Genomic DNA, 19,291 nt, shown 5'->3' on the forward strand with positions numbered 1-19,291 from the left:
AATCCATCGGATTTCAGTAGCTGTTGCCATCTTTATCGTCGGCCAAAGGGCTACATTGCAGCAGCAGGGCCAGAGCCCATGGCGGACCCAAGCCCATGCAAGCCAAGCCCACGCGGTTGCGACGCGCTCCTGGTCCCACCGCTACCGGCTAGCTGCTGCAGGGGCAGCAGGCAGCGCCGGGCTCCAACTGCCCGCTCCCCTCCCCGCCCGCTTTGGCCTCTCCCATCCCAGCCTTCCTGCTCCTGCCAAATAAATATCTCCCTCCTCACCTCTGCCCCGCCTGTCTACTTGTCTAGAGCCCTGTCTAACCGCCGGTCCGCACCCGCCCACCGTCCCCGTCATCCTCTGCCGCCGCCGCCGCCGCCGCGATGAGCTACTACGGCCAGCAGCAGCCGCCCGTCGGCGTGCCGCCGCCGCAAGGTACTACGTCTGTTCAGTTCCCGTGCTCCCTCCGCGTTTCCGCGACCGACTGCGCCTCGTCCTCCCTCTGACTGACGTGGATCCGCGTGCGCGCTGCGCCTGTGCAGGTTATCCCGGGAAGGACGCGTACCCGCCGCCGGGCTACCCGCCCGCCGGATACCCTCCGCCGGCGCAGGGCTACCCACCGCAGGGCTACCCGCCGCAGCAGGGCTACCCACCGCAGCAGGGTTACCCGCAGCAGGGTTACCCGCCGCCCTACGCGCAGCCGCCGCCGCCGCAGCAGCATCAGAGCAGCGGGCCCTCCTTCATGGAGGGATGGTACGTGCTCTCCTCTTCTCTCCTCCCCTCCTCGCCCCGCCCACCTCTCATCTCTGATTCCACGCGGTCCCAGATCTTGGAGTCGCCGATTCGTTTTCGTTTTCACCGTCGCGAAAATAGCTCGCCGGAGACGACGACTCCCTGGGCGCCGGGGCGCTAGTGGCCTAGTGCGTTCGTGGGGGTGTGTCGTGTGGCGCAGACGCGGGCGCGGTTGGCCTGGCAGTGCCAGGTGCCAGCGCCAATTGGCAAGCAGTTGGGTGGGTCGTGGGGCTCGTGGCGTGGCGGGTCCCCTCGTCCGGTCTGGCCGGCCTCCGCGTCCGTGAAGATGACCGCCCCAAGCGTGCTCCTCCAAAAGCGCCAACCGTGGCCCCCGCCCACCACGCCCCACGACGTTTGTGTTTGCTCGGCCGCCTGCCAAACCCACACCAATCCAATATATATATATATATATATATATATATATATATATATATATATATATATATGAAAGTCAAATCCAAACTAAATTAGACCATGACTTCAATCATCCACACCAAACTATACCACTTATGCGCTACCCATTAAAATACATTTCCAACCCACCATTTTACCGGCACTTCATGCTATTGTTTATATTTAGCCACAAACAAAAGTAAAAAAATAAATAGATAGAATAAAAAATTATTGTAAACTCTATTATTTACAGCCAAATCAGTTCAGCCCACTTTAATAGGGGCCAAACCAAACTAGCCCAACAGCCTTTTCAGCCTGTTTCAATCCAAACCAATAAAGCCCAAAAGTAAAACCAAACAAAAAAAACCGGGTTTTAACCCAAACCATGTTTACTCGTCGCATCGTCTATTTTTTATTCATTTATTACACCTGCAATTTCAAAACATTTGCTGCAATTTTATTATTATTATTATTCTGGGAAAGCTACCGGCACGTCGTTGTTTAGTTAGGGATGGTGATTGCGTCCAGGTTCCGTGCTGTCCACTGCTTTCTCATGCATTGCCTTTCTCGCTCGAGGCTAAACCGCTCTCGGAAAAAGCCAATGGAATCAAGGGATTAGGCTTCGCTGGCTTCGATTTCTTTTTCTTGTCTGACCTGTTCTGCCAACCGAGACATCTTTGGGTGATACACCGTGGGAGAGGGACTTATGATCAGTGCTGCGCTGTTACTACCTGCACTTGCCAACACCGCTGGATTATGCTAATGAACGCTTGCAAACACCGCTTCTAGATTTCTTTTTTGTAGCAGCAAATTAAAATTATTAATGTTTTTTAATGAGCATGAATACCATTTCCTGACGTTTTTTTCTTTTTCTTTTTTTGGGTCTGTTTGCGCAGCTTAGCCGCCCTTTGCTGTTGCTGCCTATTGGAAGCCTGCTTCTGAGATCCAAGCTGCGCACAGCTTGTTCTGGAAAACCGCTTGGCACACTTGATATAACTGGGATTGGCTTGTTAGTGAAGAACCGAAGATACCATGAGTCCATAACATCTCTCCCATCTCCTATCGTTCTGTTTGTCCGTTGAGATGTTTGGTGTACCTAGCATCATCTTATAGTTTATGTTTCCAATGGAATTCATGGAATCATTGGTCTAGCTAAAATTGTGAGATGTCAAGTTTCTTTACTCTGTGGTCGTTGCATTTTGCTCCTTGGCGTTGTCAAGTGTGGGATGTGTCTATAATCTTTTTAGGCCTATATAAGCTTGTTTTGTTGATGCCTAAGCTTGCTACACCTGAAGTGTGGCGAAAAATTGGATGCTAAGAAAGTGTAGTGTGGTATAGTTATGGTAGTGAATCAAAAAACTGCCTAAGAAACTAGTAATGTTAGGCAAGCATCTAGCCTAATAGGGAATGACACTTGCTGATGGTTGTTAAAATCTCGATTCTTTGTGATATGATTTTACAACTTTATGATCAGAATTAAATAACTTGATTATGGGATTTTGTGGCCAATAAAACCCATGTGACTGCGATCCTATGTGAAGAAGACCTCCAATCTAGAATATGCGGTCTTGACAACCTCGCTGTTGCTTCTAAGCCCCAACGTTCCAATCCAAACATGAACTGAAATGTTTAATGGGAATGAAGTTGCCGCAGAATTTCCCAGAAATTTCAGTATTCCCTGGAGACCTCTCTACAGATACTCCAGCGTCCTGATTTCTGCGGAAACTAATGCAGTGCCCCCCTCCTCGCTACTACTCTGTTTTGGATGAATTTTCAAGCACACATGATCAGCGCCTAGTTGTCATAATGATGTTGATGCATGCATTTGCTGTCACGCTGGACCGAACCCATCACACGGTGACTATGGACGTGGAAATGACAAGGCAAGTGCCTAGCAACTTGCCATAGTAGCGACAGCAACGAAAACAGCCTCAGAGAGTATTGCAAGTTTGCAACTTGGTCATTCAAAAAAATAAACATGGGCATTAAACATGTTACATACGACTTGACTTTCAGTGTAACGAGGCCGAGCATCTCCAAAAAATTAGCCAAAAAATACTAGCTAAATTTATTGATTTAGCTACTCTCTAAAATAGATTTGACAAAAAATATTAGAATACTCCAACATATCTCTATGAAATTAAGAGACTGGATAGCCCCAGTGAGCAGGGTTGTCCAGAAGTAGAGCGAATGAGGTGGGATAAAGTGCTGTTAAATTTAGAGAATCGGTTGGAGACACTTTTCTTTTAATAATAACTAAATTTACCTTTGAAAATGATTTGACTAATCTCTTGAAGATGCTCTTAGTTATTTTATATAGATAGATATATAACAAACACATTTTAAAGGAGGTGGTTCATCAGTTTACACTTTTTTTAATGGAACATCACTTTACATCTAGTGGTTGGCATCTCGAGAGCAACAGAGGTACGAACTAGGCCCTAGGAGAATAAACCCAGCCTGGCCGAAAAACCCTGACAAGCATGGCCCTATTTGGTTGGGTAGATTAAACTTTATATCACATCGAATGTTTGGACACACGTATAGAGTATTAAATATATATTATTAGAAAACTAAAAACACAGCTAGAGAATAATTTACGAGATAAAACTTTTAAATTTAATTGATATATAATTAGACACTAATTACCGAATAAAATAAAAATGCTACAGCTGTGCTTCGCCCTCTGTAGTTCTATGGGTAGGTAGGACCTGGGCTTCGCGCCAGCTTTGCAGCTTCGCCTGAAATTAGGTATTTTTTACGTTTTCATTCACAAGTGCAGCTTGGCTTGGCTAGTGAACACAGTAGGTCATATTCTGGACCAAGTATTTGATACTTGCGGCTTCTCCATTTCCCGGCCGGCTAACAACGAAGCGGTGGCCCATGCCAATAGCACGACTAGCCTTACATTTTCTCTTTATTATTCATTCAATTAAACATAAAATCTTATATCTCTTCTCAGCAAACATGATGGCTCAATCAAACATTTCTGTCGATACCTGGCAAAATCATATACATAGTCATAACTTAATCTCGTTAAATCCAAATGTAAACTTGTATCTTGCATCCAATTAACTAACTTATATCTTGTCCCACACACGTTGTTACAAAATATCAGTAGTCAATAGTCCAGGATCAGAACCTGATAATTCTTTCAATGACACAAATCAAATTCCAGCCCATAAATTGAAACCGAAACACACTCAATGTCCCAACTCCTCGTAAAGCTCCCTTCTATTCATATAGGAAAATGGTCTCTCTCCGTCAAGAAAAAGATGCAATTCTCCCTTTTAAGTTTGGTCAAAATTTTACAAAAAAAATTATAAAATATATATTTGTAATAAACCAATTTGAAGACATAAATATGAATAATATTCACTTAAAATTTAATCAAACTTGAACTACTTTAATAGACACGGATACCATAGTTGCATTCCTTTATAACGGAGGTAGTACAGAAGCAAAGTAGCTCGAAACGAGGAAGCCTACCACCTCCACACTAAGGTTCTATTGTCCAAACAATTTATGTTGTTTATGCTTGTGCTAGGATCTATTTAGGACTGCTTCACCAACTTTAGTTCACAAACTTCACTATGGAGCAACTCCATAAAAAAAATATAGAGTTTCTAAAGGTGCTATTTTATTCTACCTTTTTTTGAGCAAAGTTTTTAGAGTTGTTCTTGTTTGATTTAGAAACATGGAGGAAAGCTAAAAAAAACGTGAAAAGAAATCGTGCGAAATAACCCCTTAGTGTGGATATGTCATTTTGTGGTGATTGGTGAACTCACGATGTATTCATGTACATGTTTAGAATACTCCACCTACGTGCTACTCTGTACTCTGCTCTTGCTTTGTGCTCTAGTTTTTCAGTGCTGCTGGGTGTTGCCTGCTATAGTCGGCCCAACCCATGCAAAACAAAATGGTTTGATCCATCCTTTCGTTACCCTTCGGTTTCATCGTGGCTTTGGCCCGTCTAAGACATGTTATTGGGCTTGTTTACACTCATCCTGTCACGACTCATCTCTGTATCTGACACTTAGTGAAATCCTTTATTTTCACCTTGCAATCATATTCCTTGTTCAAAAACTTTTGAAAATTAAATAGGGCATAAAATACAAACCATAAATGGACTTCACCACATGTATAACAATGGTTAGTAACACTCATCTCATCCAACATTAGAGAGGATATAAGATAATGAAGTGGTACTTAATGAGTGTCAGCACACTTTCAACCACAAATCCATCTCTTCTGCAAGTCTTCCCTATACAATCATACACGTTGGAAACCATTTTAACGAGTTACCCCCTTCGTCCCTAAATATTTGTCGTTTTCGCTTTTCCGAAACAACTTTGACTAAATGTATATTATAAAATATTATTATTTATGATACATAATTAATATCATTGGATAGAAATTTGAATCTAGTTTTTTAATAAATTTATTTGGTAATAGAAATGTTGTACACAGGTTCTATAAATCGAGTCAAAGTTATCGCCATGTAAATCACGGCGACAAACATTCATGGACAAAGGAGTACATACTTAGCAAAAAAATATATATGAAAAGATAAATCTCCTCATATTTTGGTGAGGTTATTACAAAAGCAATCTTAAATAGAGTAGTTTCACAGCCAAAAGAAAACCACCCACCGGGAGAACATAATAATCGGAAATCTACTTTGGTAAATACTTTGCTGCAAATTCAGCAATGTTCTTGTCAGAGCTCCCTCCTTCCTGCATCGCTTCCTTGGCCTTCTTCATCCATCTCGCCGCATTCTGCCTGAACTCATCCTTCCTCTCCCCTTCCATCACCTCCCGGATGCACCTCTCCACCTCCTCCCTCCTCACCAAGCCCTTCTCGTCAAGCTGCATCCGCAGACCGATCCTCCACGCGCTCTCCACGTACTTCGCCGCCGTTGGCTGGTCCGCCGACCGCGGCAAGCCCACCATGGGCACGCCGGCGACGATCGCCTCCGTCGTCGAGTTCCACCCGCAGTGCGTGATGAAGCAGCCTGTGGCCTTATGCGACAAGACATCTAGCTGAGGGCACCAGGACACGATGAGGCCCTTCTCCCTGCACCTCTCGCCGAGGTCTTGGGACAGCTTCTGCGCCTCGCCGGACCTCACGACCCAGATGAAGGGCCTGCCGGAATCGCACAGCCCGCTGCCGAGCTCGTAGAGCTCGTCGGCGTCCATGGTGTAGACGGTCCCGTAGGAAGCAAGGACGACAGAGCAAGGGGGCTGCCTGTCCAGCCACTCCATTGTTGTCTTCGCGCTCGCGCTGCTGCTGCTGAAGAAGCTCACGCCGGAGGTCTTGTTGGACGACGGCAGGCGGCCGTCGTCGAGGTAGAAGGACGGCAGGGCTGGGCCGACCGTCTTGGCGCGCCACGTCGTCTCAATGTACTCTGCTTCCAGTGGCTCGAGGTCTCGGAACGAGTTGACGAAGACGTCGGCGGCGTCAGCGAGGAACTCGAACTGACTGATGGACACCTTGAGGTACTGCGGGTAGAGCTCCGGCGCCACCACGAAGGGCGGCAGGTCCTCCGCTGCTAGCTCCACGGCGACGACCCCTCGCCGCCGGAGCGCGCTCCCGTCCGCGTCCGTCATCGGCAGCGGCGCGCGCCCCGCCCACGCTTCCCCGTAGATGAGGTCGACGGCGCAGGACTGCGACAGGAACGCGGCGGTCGGGACGCCCGCGGCGGCGGCCACCCGCTGCACCCACGGCATGTGCGGGTCGTACACCATCACGGCGGGGCACCTCCCCGCCCGGGCCTCGGCGTCGACGGCCCGCGCCAGCGTCTCCGACCCCACGGCCTCCAGCCGGCGGCAGTACTCCACGGGGTCCGAGCACGACGCCATGCCGCCCTCGTCGAAGCCGTCGGAGATGGCCGCCACGGGAAAGGGCGCGCCGGCGGCGGGAGAGGTGGACAGCACGTACCGGGTGGTCACCAGCGTGGGAAGCAGGCCGTGGTACGCGAGGCGGCGGCCGAACTGGATCATCGGGTTCATGTGGCCCTGCGCGGGGAGGGGCACCAGCAGGACGTGGACGCCACCAGAGCTGCTGGAGGAGCCTGTCGGCTTCATTGCTGCGCTCGAGCTCTCCATTAGTGTGGTTGCGGTACTTTGGTGTTATGGGGGAGGATAGCTAAAGCTATATATATATATAATACATGGCTGTGATCCCTTGTACTACTACTATGATGGAGCTGCTATGATGGAGCTTGGAGGGAGTGACAAGTTTTGAGGAAGGTTCATGACCTTAGCAGCCGACGTACGAGAATATAGGCACGTTCCTCGTTTCGGGAACCTCGTTCCGAAACGCAGAATGAAAATATTATGGGACGTCGTTCTTAAATACGGTGGAACGCGAATCGTATGCACGAGTAATTACAGGAACGTCAGTCTCAAACGACTATGGAACTTCGTCTGGTGTGCATGCGTACTGCGTCGTGCCCGTCCGTGAGCGGCCGGTGGCAGCGACCGATAAAAAAATCTAGTTGGCAATTGACTCATTGGCCTGGACCTGCAATGGATCTTAAGGTTAGAGTAGGACGGCCCAAAATGAAACAAAAAATACAACAGTAAACTGTACCGTGCTAGGGTCGAACTCATCTGGTTCAAAACAACATGTAAAACTACATGTACATGGGTCAACCTACTATCACGTATCCTATGTTTCGAAACTTGGCGCACGAGTTTGCTTTGAACTTTCTTTGACTTCGACTGCCAAACTTCTGTCGGATAGCATTAAGAATTTAAGATCATGCCAAACTTCAAGGGACGATGGATCCATTTTTCTATTGAAAAGTGCAGTTGCTGGGAACGATCCTGATTGAGGAGAAAATATCTCTTGGACCATTCATGAAGATTCCGGTAAGATGAATGAATGAACCCTGAGCCTTTTACATGTATGTTATTATAAAAGATTGACTAAATCAGAAGACCACTAAAAAGTTGTTTCGTATCGTTGTGTCCAACTTCATCTTCGGCTATACCTATGTGTCATTTTGTCCCCATTCCATTCGTTTTTCTTTCGTTTATGGAGTCTGACACGTGGGTCTCGGGTAGCATAATGTCCTTCTTGCCCTTCCAGTCACGGGAGATAGAGGAGCGAGAGCTTCTTGACCAATGTCGACCGTTCCCCACTCTCACTCTCTCCTCTCTCGAAACCCTGAGCTCGAAACCCTAACGGCGGTGTCGGCGGATTCGGTAGTGTCGGCGGTCGGACTAGAAGCATCTTCTCTCTCAAACTGTAGGGGGCATGGAGGTTGAGAAGGCCAAGTGCGAGTGTTGTGGGTTCACGGAAGAGTGCACGCCGACGTACATCGTGGCGGTGCACGCCGAGTACTTGGGCCGTTGGGTCTGCGGGCTCTGCGCCGAGGCGGTGGGCGACGAGATCCGGCGCGAGGGCAACGTCATCACCACGGCCAAGGCGCTCGACCGCCACGTCGCGTTCGCGCACGCCGCGCCGTCATACAGGATGGCGTCCGCCGCCGAGGACAACCTCGTGGCGGCTGTGGCGCGGCTGCTCCGCCGCTGCCTCGTCGACTCGCCGCCCGCGTCAGCGCCTGCGAGCCGGAAGGTGGCCGCAGGCCCCGGGTGCCATGATGGAGCCGACGAATGAAGCGAGCGAGCCTGCACCTGCAGCTTGCTTGGTGGCAAACTGGCAATGATTGGGGTCACTAGCTGGGTGGTTGCTTGAGCCGGTGATGGATTAATTAATTAATTAATTAATTAATTAATTAATTAATTAATTAATTAATTAATTAATTAATTAATTAGTTGTATTATTGAACTAGTACAGGAATAAACCTCCGGTGGCATGTGATGTGGTGGTAGAAGTACGTACATGTGTAGGTCGCCGTCCCGGAGAATAATTCGTGCCGTGGTCGATTGATGATTGCTCGAGAGAGGAGCAAATCACGCTCCGTGTGATCGAGCATGAAGTTATTAATTAAGTATATAGTCACTCTTTGGAGTACATCAGGACAAGGACTGTTCCGTTAATCAGGTTGTATGAACATTGTACTGGAGTAATTCTGTGCTATCTTCTTTAAGTATTTTATACAATTGTATCCATGTATGCAAATTATACTGGGGAGCCTTTTATCCTGTAACTGGCAGTCAGTGCCACTAGAGACAAAAAGATTTCATGGTGGAAATCAAGTGGCTCAGGGACATTCAAAATTATTATCAGGCCACTTAATTGCCGTTAGGCTTTAAAATAGATGAAATAGCATATGGGTATAACTAAAAATATAGTTGGGCACAATAATGCGAAATAATTTTTTAGTGGTCTCCTAGTTTAGTCAATCTTTTATAATAGCATCGGGTAAAAGGCTCATGAATTGGCACGGTGATCTCCTCATAAGTTTGTCACGTGGACACACTATTTTCCTATAATAATACTATAATGCAGGCGAATTCCAACTTGTTCTTTGTCCCAAATCCAAGAACCTTGCGCGCCACTCCACTGCACCCATTACTTGTGCAGTCAGATCAGCGAGTGAGTAGCCATGTAGCCGTTTCAATTGCAACGCCACGAATACGGACGGAGCCATGGACGGCGACGGCGCAACCACCACCACGGCCGTCCAAGGCGGCGGCGGCGGCTCGCACGTCCTGCTCCTGCCGTTCCCTGGGATGCAGGGCCACGCGAACCCGATGCTCCAGCTCGGCCGGCGGCTGGCCTTCCACGGCCTTCGCCCGACGCTGGTGGTCTCCCGCCACGTCCTCTCCACCACCACCTCGGCCTCCAGGTCGTCGTGCCCGTTCCCCGTGGCCGCCATCTCGGACGGCTTCGACGCCGGCGGGATCTCGTCGTGCCCGGACGTCGCGGAGTACGTGCGGCGGATGGAGGCCGCGGGGTCGGAGACGCTGGCGGCGCTCCTGGACGCCGAACGCCACGCGGGGCGGGCCGTCCGGGTGCTGGTGTACGACTCGCACCTGCCGTGGGCGCGCCGCGTGGCGCGGGCCGCCGGCGTGGCCGCCGCCGCGTTCATGACGCAGATGTGCGCCGTGGACCTCGTCTACGGCGAGGCGTGGGCCGGGCGCGTGGCCCTGCCGCTGGCGGACGGCGGGGAGCTGCGCCGGAGTGGGAGGCTCGCCGTGGAGCTGGGCCCCGACGACGTGCCGCCGTTCGTGGCGGCGCCCCAGTGGTACCCGGCCTTCACGGAGTCCGCGCTGAGCCAGTTCGACGGGCTGGAGCTCGCCGACGACGTGCTCGTCAACTCGTTCCGCGACCTGGAGCCAACGGAGGCGGATTACCTGGCGTCGACGTGGCGCGCGAAGACCATCGGCCCGACGCTGCCGTCGTTCTACCTCGACGACGGCCGGCTGCCACGGAACAAGACGTACGGGTACGGCGTGGACCTCTTCTCGAGCACGGATCATCAGGCGCAGGCGCCGCCGTGCCCGTGCATGGCGTGGCTGGACAAGCAGGAGCCCGGCTCCGTCGTGCTCGCGTCGTACGGGACCGTGGCCAACCTCGACGCGGCGCAGCTCGAGGAGCTGGGCAACGGGCTGTGCGACTCCGGCAAGCCTTTCGTCTGGGTGCTGAGGTCCGACGAGGCAGAGAAGCTGTCTCGGCAGCTCGGCGGCAAGTGCAAGGAGAAGGGCCTCGTTGTGCCCTTCTGTCCTCAGCTTGAGGTGCTGGCACACAAGGCCACAGGTTGCTTCCTGACGCACTGTGGGTGGAACTCGACGATCGAGTCCATGGCCACTGGTGTTCCAATGGCGGCGATGCCGCAGTGGGCGGACCAGCCGACGACGGCCAAGTATGTGGAGAGCGCATGGGGGATTGGGGTGCGGATGCGGAAGGGCTTGGTGAGGAGGGAGGAGGTGGAGAGGTGCATCCGGGAGGTGATGGAAGGGGAGAGGAAGGATGAGTTCAGGCAGAACGCGGCGAGATGGATGAAGAAGGCCAAGGAAGCGATGCAGGAAGGAGGGAGCTCTGACAAGAACATTGCTGAATTTGCAGCAAAGTATTTGTCAGTTTAAAAAAAGTGCAGTTTTGTGCAGATCAAAACTCTTTTCAGTAGTACTAGGAGAAAAGATCAACTCAAGGAATACCACAGCGACATCTTCGATTATTGACTGATTATTTACTTGCACAATACATATGTATTTCTACGATGTACAAGCAACTGCAGAGGTCGTCAAAGAACCTCATGTCCATACCAAGTAGATTTGTAGACATGCTTTGTTTGCAGCAGCTCATCATCTCATGGCAAAACCGTTGACAGCCATATGCCCAACCTCTGCTGCCTGGAGCCGCTTCATGTAGTATTTTGACCCGCGCGAAAGGTCGATGCGTTTTCTCCTCACCAAGGGCAGGGACTCGATCGAGCACTCCTTGAAGCCGCGACGAACAAACCTGCAGGATATTCAAACAGATTAAGCAACATCCTTCTCTCCTTCTGTGACCAGATCAACAATTATTTGAATTGGCGTGTGGCCATGTCCCATGTGGGTTTGGATGGATGTTTTCTGAACACTGGATGCCTAGAGTCCTGGCAAGCAAAGAATTTGGCTAATAGTAGTTCCTACATCCTAGTAACGTATTGAGATTGACTAGGTTTCAGTATTGAAATAAAGCATACCAGATCAAGATCAGCTGCCTACACAATAATTCTTACTATCTGGGAACAGAAATTCTTAAAAAGAAATTGCCCAAGCATATAAAACATTCTCATCAATCATGACTACTAGAACACAAGTGCATACCAATCTGCTGTCCGTGTGGTAAGCAAGAATATTTTCTCAAGTCCAAGGGATAAAGCCTTCTTCTCAACGTAATCTGAAAAACAATATCACCATGATCAGTATTTGAATATTTTAAAAAATTTAGTTTGCTGCTCCACAAACCAAATAGTTCTAGATTTTAACATTGCAAATTAGAACTAGTGGTAATACAACCACGCAAACAGAAAAGGTGACCAAATTAGTTAAGTTTCAAATGCATGTTCTTGGTTAAAATCTCAAAAAAAAAAGATAAAATTAACCAGGAGTCAAACTCCTGACCAGCAGCTTGCAGCCACGCATGGCTACTGTGTGCTACATGCCTACATGGGCCTCCACTCTTGGTTAAAATCTTGATAGCTCATGAGACCAAGATGAATGCTTTAGTTTCCTTTTAATGCACATCTTTGGAAAGGAATTAAATAGACCCTGTTGATGAGTTTATACTGTACAATATACCAACCAACACGATAGAAATTCAAATGAACATAGGTGCTTATGGTTTGAAGTGAAAAAGAAGCAAGGCCTTGTTTAGTTCCAAAATATTTTGCAAAATCGACACTGTAGCAATTTCGTTTGTATTTGACAAATATTGTCCAATCATGGACTAACTAGGCTCAAAAGATTCGTGTCGTCAATTTCGACCAAACTGTGCAATTAGTTTTTATTTTTGTCTATATTTAATACTTCATGCATGTGTCTAAAGATTCGATGTGACGGGGAATCTGAAAAATTTTGCAAATTTTTTTGAGAACTAAACAAGGCCCACTTTCTCCAAGTTTGCAGTGCAAGGATAAAAAAAACACTATAGCAAACCTCCAAAGATACTATCAGACCCCCTGGCTTCCATTGTTTTTTGGGTACATCCTAGAACCTTGTTGGTTCTGAAATTACCGGTCTGCTTTGAGTTCTCCTTTTTAGGGAAACAATAGAGAAATGCGGAAGATCCCTCGTTTTCAGGATTTTTGCAGTTGATCCTTTGTTTTTTTTATTTTTTTACTTAGAAATAAATGCTTGTGATATCAAATAAAAATGCTATACAAATTCCAAGACAAAAAAGAGAAAAGTCAGCCTAGTCACTGATTGACCCAGGCAATCTACATTTGTCTTCATTGAAGTAAACCAATTTCTGAAACCCTAGTACAAGAACTTATCTACCCTGAACCAAGTAAGTCATGTTAATTCATACAGAGCAATTAGAATATGCTAAAATGCAATCATACCAAGTAATTTGTCTCCTTGACCTTGACCTCGACATTCTTCAGATACAGCAATAGCAGCAACTTCCCCAGATTTATCCTCAAGAAAAGGGAAGAGGGCAGCGCACGCTATGATTGAGCCATCTCTTTCCACGACAATAAATGATGGCAATGCTTCAAGAAGCTAATAAAACAAAAGAATTCTCTGTTCAATTGCATAAATGACTAGACAGAAACAAACACACACAACTCCTGAATTCATAGATGTTTTGTTCACAAGATGATAAAATAATAACCTCTTTATCAGTTCGGCGCACCAGGACACCAGATTCTTCGAGAGGACGAATGATCTTTCTAATACCAGAAAGATCTTCCTCTCTGGCCATTCTTGTTCCTTCATACATATCCCTACAAAAATATGAGGAAAAACATCAATGCCCACATTCTCCTTGTTAAAGATACAAGGATATGAGCACTCAAGAAGTCCTACACTAGATCACATGCTACAGCATTCTTTAATTGAATATCATATTCCATTTTTCTTGCCCTTACATATTATGATGACAGATAACTGGGAACTCCCACATACATGTAAAACAATAAACTTGAAACTAGATTTTAAAAAAAAAAATGTCCAAAAATGTCCAACTTGAGACCAGAAAGAGATCATTCTTGTTTTTCTTATTTTATACAGTATGGTACATAGCCAAATATCCACCAGTGATTTCGTTAGGGGAATCGCCCTGTCATTTAACATATTTTGACACGGAATTGAAGCATTCCATTTCAAGAAGATAGGAAAATTAAGTAAAAGACAAACATGGATTCCATGCATTGCATTAGTTTTAACAGGGTTCAGGGGTGCAGACTTCTTGTAAGCTAAGAGAAACATGTAAAAAACACTTGCTTAAGATGCATCTATGTACATCACAGATATAAAGGCCAATAGGGGCTTACACACCCAAGCTGCTATGTTCATTGGCAGCTAACATGGGAAAAAAACAGTTCTATTATACCTAGCTATCATCGTTCCAACACCATCTCTAGTGAATAGTTCTAGCAACAATGATCCACCAACAGTACCATCTACAATATGCACTCTTTGGACACCACCCTGACATGAGAAGAATAAGGAAACTATAATTAGGACAAAAGAAAAAGGAAACTATAATTAGGACAAAAGAAAACAAGCAAAACAACATATCAAAGAATAGTTTAGACTTTAGACAAGGGAAATGGTAGGCATACTTAAATTTTGCTAGAATTGTTCTACAACAATGATATGGCAGTCTGAATAAATTCTAATTTGCCTTACCTTTCCCTTTAACAGATCTAACAGTTGAGAGTATCATTTTAATGCTCCAGAATGAACTGTTTTAGTATGTGTACACTGAACTTAGATAATTGGACAAAAGAACAATCATTCAACAGGAGAAAGGTGGCTTGCGCAAGATAGTAATTTTCTACAAAAAAATATTTATACATGACTGTACACACAAATGAGTGCAGTTAGATGTTACCCAAAGTAGAAACATGCACAGATTTAATAGCAATTTTGAAAATATGGGCAACCTGCATACAGTGATGTTATTGAAAATTGCTGGAACCCTACAAAGCAAGCAGGAGTAACATGTTGCAGGAAAACCAAATTGAGAACATAATATACTTTGCACCATGATAAAAAAAATTAGGAATCAATAAATCATGCAAAATTGTTCAAACACATGTAGAAGCTCAATACTTACATGGCATACGTATGCTGCCGCTGCTAACTCTGAAAGGTAGCCATTTGACCTGCTCAAACGCTCCTCCCCACCAATAGCAAACCCTTGCTCACCAGACAGACCATTTCCATTGTTGAAACCCACACCATTCCGAAAAGAGGCAGTATACCCATTAATATTGTCCCTTCCATTCAAACTATGTTCTGTATCATGTTTCATTGGGAGGTAGCGGACATGATTGATGTCCTCCTCATCAACAACCTTCACATAATTTGCAGCAATTTCACTCTGCTTAGCACGTGTTCTAATCAACATATCTGCTTCCTCAATAGACATAAAACGATTGACTCGACCATGCTCATCAAATATTTGGCCGTCAACAATGCAAATAAGCTTGTCCGCCTCAATGGATAAAGCACATGCTGTAGCAACTTCATAGGTACTGAAAATAAGCCAAAATAAGTTTTGTTAAAGCCTATAAATATAAACTGGTGCTGTGGTGCTACTGTGAACACTGCATCTCTTTTTTCTCAGAGCTTTACCATGAGTAAAGACACATGAAACAGTTTACGGTAAATTGTAGTGCCATTTGGATGATGAGCACATATTATTTAAGAGCTTCACATAGAGTTGGTGATCTAAAATTAATAACAAAGCTACATATATGAATGGAGTAAGTGGCATACTTGCAATTTAAGACCTCTCCTGCACTGGAGTACCCCATATTGCTCACAACAACTATACTATCTCTATCAAGCCTTTCTCTTATCCGTGAAACATCTATTTTTTTAACTTCACCAGTGAATCCATAATCAATGCCACCAACAACCCCTCGCCTCTGCCAAAAGAAGAGAGAGGTAAATCAATTCAGCATCTCAGGACTATGGTCCATGTCATTTGAGATGCACACAAGCATAAGTTTTTTCCTTCATCTATTTCACAGAAAGGGTGGTGCCATATGAAGGGAACAGTATAATACAAACGTGAAGGGTGGTGCCACGAGGCGGTTCCAAAAAAAAAAAAAAAAAACCAACATTACACCTCATTTTTTCAGGATGTGGCAGAGTTAGACCCAAAACTGATCACATAGCACCCAAGCATTCCTCCCCCACCTTTTTCTTTTCTTATTTTTTGTAAGGTCACCCCACCTTATACCTCTTCTCCATACCCGATGCCTCATCAATGCAACTACAAGCAATATTGTTAAGAAACACTCTTGATATAGTGATACCCAAATATTTGTGTTTACTTTTTCTTTCTATTAGCTATTCACACAATGTGATACGATGATGCAATTTGCATCTACATATAAATGAACGAGAATATGCAGTAAAGAACCAGCATGATTGTACTAACCTTAGCACCAAGGAAATTTCCACTTGCAACATTATCAGAGATTTCGTGCCAACGACCATTAACACCATGCCGACGGAGATTTAACATTGGTGGTCCAGGAGACAGCTTCGCTTCTATAGTTAGCCTTATTCGGCCAGCTGCCTCCATTGCAGCATCTAATGAATCTGAATCAGTAATACGGTAGCGACCAGCATACTTAGCCTTCTTCCCTGTGAAATTCACAAAACTGAGCTTATTAGACACCACGAACACATCACTGTAGTGAAATAAAGAAAATAAAGTAAACATTTGATGCTTGGGAAATAGAAGAAAATCAGTTAAGAGTGCAAACAGCAAAGCATGAACCACAACAGTATTAACAACTGAAGTCACTACTTAATTTTGGTGCATCACCAATAAATATATGAACACCTAAGAATATGCTAATTTTGGTGCTATACCAACAAGTTTAGCGATGGTGGTAGAATTATTACAATTGTCTTTCATATTTCTTTCTTTTATAATGAGACTATGCAACAATAAATTGGACAACATGCACTGGAGGATGCAAAAGGCAGGAACTCTCTTTCCATCATCTAAGAAATATTCCATTAAGCAATTTGAAGGATGGGCCCCAAACAGTGAAGTTATTTATCTTCCATGATGCTCAGGTATTCATATCATATGATGTTGAATAAAAAAGAGAAAACAAGGTAGGATATAATGTTTTTCTGGGACAAAGAAAAGTTCTATTGAACAATGATCTTATGTAGCATGTGGAAATGGGAACAGAGGCTGAGAAGTGAGAACACAAAATATTAAAGTGGTTAAAGCATATCAGGATACAAGAGTAAGGATGCAAAGCTGTAGCTAACCTCTCTCAGCCAAGAGCTTATCAATCTGGACATGTGTTCCAGGAACAAGAACAAATTTGATCCCAAGACCATGAAGAAGGGATATATCCTGTACACAAAAATAAATAGTATGAAGCAGGACAACAAAGTAGGCATGCCGTGCACCACAGCAACCTGCTTAGGAGTATATAATAATAACAAGTAGTACAATATTCTGCCACAGATGACAAAACTTTAGCAAATTTACATTTCATATAGCCGTAGTATATAATAATAGGCTTAATAGGACAAATTGCTCGATGAAAGAAAACAAGTAGCATGGGGGCACGGTAAGGAATCAGAGAATAAAGTAGTCAAATAACAATAAAATTAAGGTGGCAGTGGGTAGAAATCGAACATCACAGCTGATGATAGAGAATAACTAGGTGTATCATAGTTATTAGCAGTGTTTTTGTCCTGACTCTGTAGCTGGCAGCCAATGGTCATTAGAGCAACTCCACCAGATATTATCCTATCATACATAACCTTCCATGATGCTCAGTTGCAATACTATAACTAGATTAAGTTAACTGTAAATAAGTTTTAGCTAATAAAGATACTCGCCTGCCTAATCATATATACATCTCTCTCACCGGATAGAGAATGAAATGAAACCCATTGGGAAGAAGCATAAATGCTTCAAAAAAAACTTCAATCCCACTTATTTTCTGAAAGAAAATTGTCCTTTCCTCGCCGGTCAGGCTATCCAAGATTTTGCAAAATAATAGTTTTTGGAGGAAGACTGGGAGAGATGGACAGAAACAGATAACGAGACTATTTTGGAAAGTTGGAATACACGTGCAACTGGTTAGCTGAAATTATTTTAACAAAAGGGTACGTGAGTCAAAGAAGGCCTGAAAAATCGTGAATCACCGGAGTAAGCAACTTTCAGTTTCACGAATTATTATGGTGACGTCGTCTCGTAGAAGCTCAATTGATATCCAACTCGATCAATAGGTGAACTAAAATCAGGCCTGGAAATGGTTGAAATACCCACTCACGAACAGCACTATACACCATGAAGCCTATGAAAGGATGGATTCTCCAAATTCAGTGAAGGTGGGCCAAAGAAGGCCCGAATTATCATAAATCAACGGAATGAGCTAACTTTCACGAATTATCGTTCTCGTAGAAGGGCAATTGATACCCAACAGGCACTGATAGGCGAAATAAAATCAGGCATGAAAATGGTTGAAATTCAGTGAAGGTAATGAAAAGAAGTAGTTTCGGTTAGTTTATATGCTTATAAAGACATTTTTTTTCTATAAAAAAAGTGGCCATTTCACTGTTTTCTCAGCCTCCTCCAGAAATCAATCCATTCCATAAACAGCCTCAGGCATCGAACCAAATCAGCGAAAACCCTTTTCAGTTTGCGTGGAACAGAGCCATCAGCATCACAGCGTTTCACCGTCTTGAATAAATGACCAAAGCAACGCCGGAGACCAGACACACTGTGCGCGAGAGTGATATACCTGCAGAATGCCGTCGAGGTGCGGGCCGGCGACGACCTCCCCCGAGATGACGACGACGAAGGTGCTGCCCCGGTGGCCCCGGATGTACGGCCACGCCTCCCGGAACCAGCCGACGAAGCGGCCCCCTTCCTCCGCGTCCGCCGCCGCCCCCGCGGGCGAACCCCCACCTCCGCCTCCGCACCGCACGCCCACGGCGGGGCGCCGGCGCCTCCCGGCCCCGGCGCAGGGGAAGCTCGCCGCCGCGAGCCTCCCGGGGCAGCAGGGCCGCGCCGACCCCGGCACCTCGCCGGCGGCGGCGAGGCGCGCGGAGGCTGAGCCTGCGGAGGCGGCGGCGAGGGACGCCGCCATCGGCGGGAGCCCGGCCGCCGTTTCTGCGGAGGACGGCGCCTAGTGCTAGTACCACCCTCGGGATCAGAGGGAAGTGGGGGTTAGGTGGCGCGAACGGGGTGGGCGGGCGTACGGTACGCGGCGAGAAGGGAGCGAGAGGAGGAGCAGGCTGCAGGAGCGAGCGCGAGAGCGAGAGCGGCGGGAGAATTGGCGCGCAGCCAATCCGGGTCCGAGCACGGGCCGGGGGGTTTGGGGGAAGTGGAGACTGGGGGAGGACTGGAGGAGGGGAGTTTTATATACACACGCCGCGGTGGCGCGTCCGGCGTCCGCCCTGGTCGTCGTCTCGTCACCCGTTGGGCTTTTCCGATTCGCAATTTTGCCCCCTTTTGCTCATTCGCTGACTCACCGTCAGATTATTTATTTTGAGTA

At 46.4% G+C, this 19,291-nt stretch overlaps 5 protein-coding genes across 5 annotated transcripts; 3 read left to right on the forward strand and 2 right to left on the reverse strand.

The window, feature by feature from the left end:
• On the forward strand, positions 229–2,441 carry LOC8066234 (cysteine-rich and transmembrane domain-containing protein A). Its single transcript, XM_002465021.2, has 3 exons — positions 229–420; positions 528–738; positions 2,067–2,441. Exons 1-3 carry the CDS (start codon positions 369–371, stop codon positions 2,110–2,112), a joined length of 309 nt encoding a protein of 102 aa, XP_002465066.1. The 5' UTR covers positions 229–368; the 3' UTR covers positions 2,113–2,441.
• LOC8066235 (UDP-glycosyltransferase 74E1) lies at positions 5,712–7,419 on the reverse strand. Its single transcript, XM_002467600.2, has one exon. The coding sequence runs from the start codon at positions 7,275–7,277 to the stop codon at positions 5,847–5,849; it is 1,431 nt and encodes a 476-aa protein (XP_002467645.1). The 5' UTR covers positions 7,278–7,419; the 3' UTR covers positions 5,712–5,846.
• LOC8063199 lies at positions 8,107–8,856 on the forward strand. Its single transcript, XM_002465022.2, has one exon. The coding sequence runs from the start codon at positions 8,434–8,436 to the stop codon at positions 8,794–8,796; it is 363 nt and encodes a 120-aa protein (XP_002465067.1). The 5' UTR covers positions 8,107–8,433; the 3' UTR covers positions 8,797–8,856.
• On the forward strand, positions 8,984–11,382 carry LOC8066236 (UDP-glycosyltransferase 74F2). Its single transcript, XM_002465023.2, has one exon. The coding sequence runs from the start codon at positions 9,732–9,734 to the stop codon at positions 11,169–11,171; it is 1,440 nt and encodes a 479-aa protein (XP_002465068.1). The 5' UTR covers positions 8,984–9,731; the 3' UTR covers positions 11,172–11,382.
• LOC8066237 (probable amino-acid acetyltransferase NAGS2, chloroplastic) lies at positions 11,238–19,132 on the reverse strand. The gene is made up of 10 exons (XM_002467601.2): positions 18,536–19,132; positions 17,046–17,133; positions 16,192–16,400; positions 15,522–15,673; positions 14,857–15,277; positions 14,128–14,225; positions 13,408–13,519; positions 13,136–13,295; positions 11,898–11,970; positions 11,238–11,547 (listed from the first exon to the last, which is right to left on the reverse strand). Exons 1-10 carry the CDS (start codon positions 18,881–18,883, stop codon positions 11,391–11,393), a joined length of 1,818 nt encoding a protein of 605 aa, XP_002467646.1. The 5' UTR covers positions 18,884–19,132; the 3' UTR covers positions 11,238–11,390.

Source organism: Sorghum bicolor, chromosome 1, assembly GCF_000003195.3.
Source record: "Sorghum bicolor cultivar BTx623 chromosome 1, Sorghum_bicolor_NCBIv3, whole genome shotgun sequence".
NCBI lineage: Eukaryota > Viridiplantae > Streptophyta > Magnoliopsida > Poales > Poaceae > Sorghum > Sorghum bicolor.